The sequence below is a fragment of the Neolamprologus multifasciatus genome, chromosome 14 (assembly GCF_963576455.1).
Source record: "Neolamprologus multifasciatus chromosome 14, fNeoMul1.2, whole genome shotgun sequence".
In the NCBI taxonomy this organism is placed as follows: domain Eukaryota; kingdom Metazoa; phylum Chordata; class Actinopteri; order Cichliformes; family Cichlidae; genus Neolamprologus; species Neolamprologus multifasciatus.
Window position 1 is genome coordinate 3750828 of NC_140452.1, and position 6994 is coordinate 3757821.

General features: G+C 39.0%; 1 protein-coding gene across 5 annotated transcripts; it reads right to left on the reverse strand.

Annotated features, from left to right (window-relative positions):
* Positions 1-2135: 2135 nt before the first annotated feature.
* On the reverse strand, positions 2136-6165 carry LOC146503266 (sterile alpha motif domain-containing protein 3-like). 5 transcript variants are annotated; one of them, XM_085130866.1, is made up of 7 exons: positions 5399-6165; positions 4260-4455; positions 3932-4090; positions 3686-3773; positions 3335-3490; positions 2666-2872; positions 2148-2402 (listed from the first exon to the last, which is right to left on the reverse strand). In XM_085130866.1, exons 1-7 carry the CDS (start codon positions 5676-5678, stop codon positions 2208-2210), a joined length of 1281 nt encoding a protein of 426 aa, XP_084986992.1. In that variant the 5' UTR covers positions 5679-6165; the 3' UTR covers positions 2148-2207. The 5 variants fall into 5 exon arrangements, 4 of the variants coding, with proteins under 4 accessions (XP_084986995.1, XP_084986994.1, XP_084986993.1 ...); XM_085130868.1 differs by lacking the exon at positions 3932-4090 and having other exon boundaries at positions 2138-2402; XM_085130867.1 differs by lacking the exon at positions 3335-3490 and having other exon boundaries at positions 2145-2402.
* Positions 6166-6994: the final 829 nt, after the last annotated feature.

Consider the following 6994-nt stretch of genomic DNA (forward strand, 5'->3'; position numbering starts at 1 on the left):
GACACCCCTTTCTCAACGAGAAGTTTGGGCTTGGGTGAGCCTGAGTGCTGAAGATATCTACCTATTTGGAACCATGGTAACAGGGTTCTGGCGGATCGGAGCTGGCTTGGCCCTGACTTATCGAAGAATTAAGAAAGCGGAACCGGCTGTTCAAACCCCCACAAGGCTGCCCGCTGGGATTGGAACGATGGGAGAGGCGTGAGTTTCTCAAAATGGGCTCATTGAGTCAGCACGGATAAGATCTTGGAGAGGCTACGGCTGCTGTGAATACTCAGAATAAGATCTCTGACTGCAGACTGGATACATCTCGGAAGGGCTAGCCCGGAATAACATCTCTGGGCGCAAAATTGGATGACATCTCGGGGAGGCACACTGCCGTGAGTTCTCTGAAATCGGCTCCTTGAGCACAAGAAATGACAACATCACAGAACGCAAGTATGGCGAAGCTCGCGGCTCTCCAACGGGAGATTAAGAGACCAGTGTTGGACTGTAGAACTGCTTTGAAATTCATATGAGCTGTTTGCACTAAAGTAAAAAAATAACATCACTTCATGTGGATACCCTCTCGGCGCCAGCTACAAGGCCGGAGCTGAACAAAACACCCTGATAACGACTGTGTTTAGTCTGTTCCTTCCCATTCCATGCAAGGCCACCTGGGTTGGCTGGAAGACTGTTTACTTAGCCTGGCAGGGCGAAGGACACTGTCTCAGCTGAACTATCGACACGCACACACATACATATACTGATACTGATAAGCACTCACCGACGCATCACCCTCCCTACCCCGGATCCAACGCCACCTCCAACGCTTACCTCCCCTCTGATGTGGACATCGGGTCAGTTGGAGGCGCAGTCGAAAGATTGCAGCGGTCCCAGATCAGATGTACACACTGGAACTCTTTCCCATGTTGCTTGTCTGTGTTTATTGTGCTATGGTGTGTTGATATCTGTGCATTCCTGTATTATCCTTCTGTGTTACACATTTCGATGTTTTTTTCCTCGCTACCTAGCCTGACCTGTCTCCCCAATGTGATGTTTGTGTATTGTATGTACGGTCGGCAAGGTCTGTCATCTCGGTTGTGGGCAAAAGACCTGCAACTGACAAATAAAGGCTATCTCTCTCTCTCTCTCTCTCTTTGACCAAATAAGGAGATCGAATAGCTGTTGAAACCTTCTCAAAAAATTCATTTGAATGCAGGACATTTTTAAGCTCTGGACACAAAGACACGTCAAGACCCATTTTCTCTAAATGATATGCTATAAAAGCATCGTAGTTCTCCTTGAAAAAAACACATCAGAAAATTTACGTCTTCCACAATTTCTTCCTGAACAGAGACTGGTAAAGAATTTTTCTCTCTCCACTTAAGAATGAACTTGAAAAGATTGTCTCTGAAATTTATCAAAAATTCATCCCAGGATGGAGGGGTTTCAATATTTTCAGTTATGTCATTTGCAAATTCATTTGGGTGTGGACTGACTACCTCCTGCTCGCATCTAAGTCTTTATGGGGACACAACACCTGTTCTCTGTGTTTCCTATACACATGTCGTCTGAAAGATTCATATTTTTTGAAGGAAGAACAGCAGTCACTGAGTCCACAAGTTATATCAAAATTGGCATCATGGGAATGAATAAGTCCTATGTGCTGAATAAGCTTTGTCAAACTAAAGGTTCTTCTGCCACATTTGGAGCACTGATATGGCTGAGGCATGGTGGTCAATACAGAAGATTTATTTGTCTGGTGACTGTGATTGGCAGAGGCCGGTCCTCACCCTCATCTATTTTCACAATGTACTTTTGGAGAAAAATCAGGGTGTTCTTCAGATGTTTTGGATAAGCAAGGTTGAAGACAAAATACAAGCAGAAAGAAGAGATGATTCCTTCAAAAATACACGAGCTTCTGCACACTTCACTGCCATCCAACTTCACAATGTTTGGAGCGCTTCTGGAGAACACTGGTTTCCAGTCTTCATGAAGTAGCTGAACAGTTGGATAGGGGGTTTTAGGATGAACCTTTGAAGTCAAAAGAGAAGGTAGAGGAAAGCAATATCTTAGTCTCTTAACAAAAGATACATTTGTTTTCCTTTTATATAGACTAAATATTTTAATACACACACCTCTCCAAGTATAAAACACAAGATCACCCATGCATTTTATCTGGCATTTCCAGTTACCTATAAAAATTATATAAAATGGAAGCCTTGAAGTTAAAAAAAAAAAAAGCAAATACCTGGTAGGTCATCAGTGAGAGCCTCCTCTCTTGCATCAAGGTAGAGCTGGTAGAGTGGGGTTTTCCCTCGTGTAAGGTCAATCACCTTTGCTGCAACACATGAGAGCCCTTCACGAAATCGCTGGCTTACATTACCCGTTGTTGGTTGGATCCACCAGAGTTCGTTGCACAGCTACAAGTAAAAAATTCATTTTCAGTACAAAATAACAGTGTATGAAAATGAAATAATCTAAAGTTGATATTAATTATGTATGGTGCTGCATAATTATTTTTTTATAGAATTTAACAACAATACTGTAAGAAGTTACATGAACATACAAAAAAAGGAAAGAGGGACAGATGAAGAAAGCAAGGTCAAGGGCAAATAAAATTTACTAATATAAACATGTTAAATGTGACAGCTATTTCCAAGTTCAATTCAGCTTTCTGACTTACACCAGTAGGCATCCCTAAGAAGGGGTACTTCTTCAACACATCCTCCACAGGCATACCATCTGCAATTTCTTTTTGCCGCCAAGCAAACGTTTGCTGCATACGGTTATGAACCACCATGGTATCTGGTTGCATCATCTGATATTGGCACTGTAAGACCTTTAAGTGGGCGTCTATGGATAATAAATCCTCTCCTTGGATGCATGGTCCCTTGAAAGAAAGCAAGAGTGAGAAGAGAAAGTCAAAACAGATTAGAAACCCAACATAAGACTAAATATACAATTAGAGCTGACACGATCTGTGCATCACAAAGAACTCGTATCGGTTAAAGTTAACCGATACCATGAACCAATATTTAAAATATGGAAACTCTGAAATAATTTCACATAAAATCTTAATTGTTAACTTGAAATTTTAGTTTTGGAGTCATATTTAAAATGTTTTTTTGTTTTTTTTTAATCTAGTTCACCCTCTTTTAGCGCCTTCCAATTAATAATTTTTTGTGAGGTAGAAGTATTAGCACTGGTACTTTGTATTAGCAAGTGCTCTAATCCAAGTATTGGTATTGTTTCGGTTTGAAAAAAGGGGTACAGTTGCATCCCTAATCCTTAGTTTTAGATGTAATAACAGATGCAAGAACATTTTATAGCTCAAGATGTCCCTCACACCAACCTGACAAACATTTCTCTGACTTGTTCGTTGACATTTATTAGGCTGCCCTCTCCTCGTAGAACCAAACTTCTCCTTACAACGCCTCACTGCCTCACTGTCGACTAGTGGTGCCCGCTCTGATTTGAATTTACGTCTCAAAGACATATGCCATGTGTGCTTGTTGAACAGAAACATAAGTTACTGTAAAAACAATCTACACAAAATACACCCAACAAAGAATCAGTAAACATACTTCATACAAACCTACTGAGAGGCTACAGATTGTCTTACTAACAAAACAAGATCGAAAAAAGCTTCACTTTTACTTTGTAATCTTGAAGGAACCTTATGCAAATTTTAAATTTAACTTACATAACCATTTCCCTCACGATCCTTGAGGAAAGGATACTTCATTACCAGCGTCTTCACAGCTTGCACATATTCAGAATTTGTGGGATACCTGTAATATCAGAAGAAACATAAGTGTTAGAGCAACTGCTGACAAACAAACTTTATCAAGTGTCAGTTATTGTTTCTTAGTAATGTAACGTTTATTTTCAATATGACAGATTCAGCTTTTTCTAAAGCAACAAGCTAACATTACCCTGATTAACTTACATAGTATACTGTGCCACAGCTTCATATAGAACTCTGATTATTGTGTGTCTGTCCCTTGGATTTTTATGGCACGGTTCTTTGTTGTCCAGTTTTAGTTGCAGATTTTTGGGAAATCTTGGAATTTCAAAAGAAGCTGGCAGTCTCAAAGTATTTTCATTGCTGTGAAAACAGTTAAGTGTTTGTTTTTATTGCATGAATTGAAGTATAAAACACTACAGTAACAATACATATGGTAGAAACAATGATCATATTAACTAAATCCTAAAAGTGCATAACGGCCAACATGTATGCTTCAGACATACTAACTTCATTATAAATAAGAAAATACCTTATTGAAGTTGACGAAGTAGATGGTTGCCAGTCTTCTGGAGAGACAGTCTGTAGAGTCAGCGTCACTGAAGATTCCTTCATCCTTGACACAAATTGGTTGAATTTAACCTGCTTTTTGAAGGATCCTTGGAAAAGGTATGCAACCATACTCTCAGTAAGACTGCAGTCAACTGTGTCACCATCAACCTCATTGTCTGCAAGATAAATGGTAGTACAAACTCTAAATTCCATGTAAGGATATTTATCACCACATTTTTACATGGGTAAAAACCGTATATCACACACATTAAAACCTTTTGTACAACATCTTTCAGTTCAAAGAAATATTCATTAAAAAAATCAGTAAATTAAATAAAATAAACCAAATTTTTAGAGTGAATCCTCTCGATATGCAAAGTTTTCATTTTTAAATTTAGATGTTTGTTTGGGACTACTGGACACAGGAGAGCAGAGTCTGAGCATGCTTTTGTGCCCTTTCAAGTTTGGAAGAAAAAAAAAGACTAGAATGCTGTAATTTGTTAATATTCACTACTAAGGTGACTCCTTTCTCCAGATTTCCGACAGTTTCTGCCGTCTGTTCTTTCAGACCGATTACTTATAGCGATAACACCCGCAGGACTGTATTACAAGCTCAGATTACATGCTGAAAAAGTTCCCACATTGCTTAAAACGCGACTATCAAACCCCAGCTGCGACACCCTTGTTATATTTTAAACAAGTGCGGCGTCAAGATATTTCCTTTAAACGTTATATTCAGCCGCCCATGTGTGTTGATGGCCTTGGGATGGATGTAAAAACGTGATTTTATTAAACCATTAATACACTAACGGTAAACTGCATTCAGCTACCAGGGAATCAAATTTCGCGCTGTTCCGCTGCGCAGGGGTTACCGAACCCATAGCCTGTGGCCGAACCACATATATAAGTTCAAACTTATACAAATACTATGTGTACACATTTTTCATTTTTCAGAACTGTGACCTCAACTTTACACATGAAACGTTTGTAAAAATGTTTGTAAAAAGACATAATTTGAGCTAAGAGAGTGCCGAAACTAGCTAAATTGCTAATATACGTTAAGCTAGGCTAAACCAATAATTAGTAATTACGCTACATTTTTCTTTAAATAAAACTTACCTCTGAAACGCTGAGCTTCAGCTTCGGTGACATCTAAGCCCCACTCTTGTATTTTTGTTAAGAGTTCCTCAGTTGAAAGTGAACAGAGCACACCAGGACTTGCAAGTTCGTAATCCATCTCCGTCCGTTGATAAAACAAAATGGCACCTGCTGCATTTACAGAAAGTTCTAGAATCCACCAGCTATTCGTTGAGTTTTTTCTTCTACTTTTTGTTTGATGTTGTGAGGATGGGCTCAACTCGCACTCCGAGTTCAATAAGGGTGCTTTTTTGCAATTCATCCAAATAGTTATACTTTAAAAAAAAACACTCTCTTAAAAAAATGTTTAAATGCATTTTTACTTTTTTTTTTCTTTCAAATAAATTCATTGTTCTTAAAGCAGCTTAAAAATAAGGGGGGTTCAGGGAATACAAAAACAACAACAGCAATGAAAATAATAAAAAATAAAATAAAAACACTAAAATATATGCTTAAATCAATACAGTTGCAAATAAATTACTGTCAAAAAGAATTTAAAAAAAAACCTCTAATCAAAAAGAGCTTAATCAACCTGTACTTTATCTTTTGAAAGAATGGGTACAAATAAGTACTTTTCACAATTAAGGAACATGTATGTACCTTTCAGACGCTAAAAAAGGTACAGATAGTTACCCCGAGGTCCAATATTTGTCCTTAGACTGTATTAATGTCATTTTTGTACCTTGGGGCACAGTAATGTACCCCTTCCGTACCCCTATTTCTGACTGTGTACTTACCTGCCCTTCTCTGGCAGCAGTGGAGACTCTCTCTTAGAGAGAGTTGTAGTGAGCATTTAAGTTAAAGCAGGTTTTAGGGTTTTTTTTGTGTGTGACAGAGACGCATGTTGCTGTGTGTTTCTGCTTAAGTGTGAGTTTTGCTTCTTATGTGTGTGTGCTGTTGTGTTTGTGAGTGTGAGAAGAGCTGCGGCAGTTAAAACGCTGACTGCAGTAAATCATGCGTTCTCTCCCCAGACTCCAAACCCACATTTTCACTGTGGTCATCCTGCTACAGCAGCTGGTACGCACCACCAAAATGCATGGAGCTACAGCTCTTTGCATTTCATTATTTATCTGTGGAGCTCTGACTGAGCATGCATGCTCTGTCACAGCAGTCCCCTGCTTTGTATTCATACAGCTCCACACATTCACACCTCAGAGCTGCCACAGTCCAACCAGCCAACCACAGACCCCTGCTGTAAAACATTCAGGCGCCCCACTAACTCCTCTGCCCATAAAGAGATCAGGGTTTCTATGTGTTCACGCCAGCTATTTGCAATTTAAATATAGCTGCGGAAAAATGTTGGATATTCTAAATTTATGAGCTAATTCAGAATTAATATTTTACACAACTCTAAGAGAAATTATTAAAAGAAATTAAATAGAAATATTCTACTTTATCACAGAGGAAACAGACCCTATTATTACACTGAGATGTGCGTGGGTACCAAAGTCCAACCTTCACAGAAGGTGTTTGAGGAATCGTGATGTGAACAAATGAGATTTTTTGGGACCTCAGAAGAAAAGTGTTGTGAGTGATGTTCATCAGGTTGGAAAAGGTTTGGACCAGTCACACTGCACA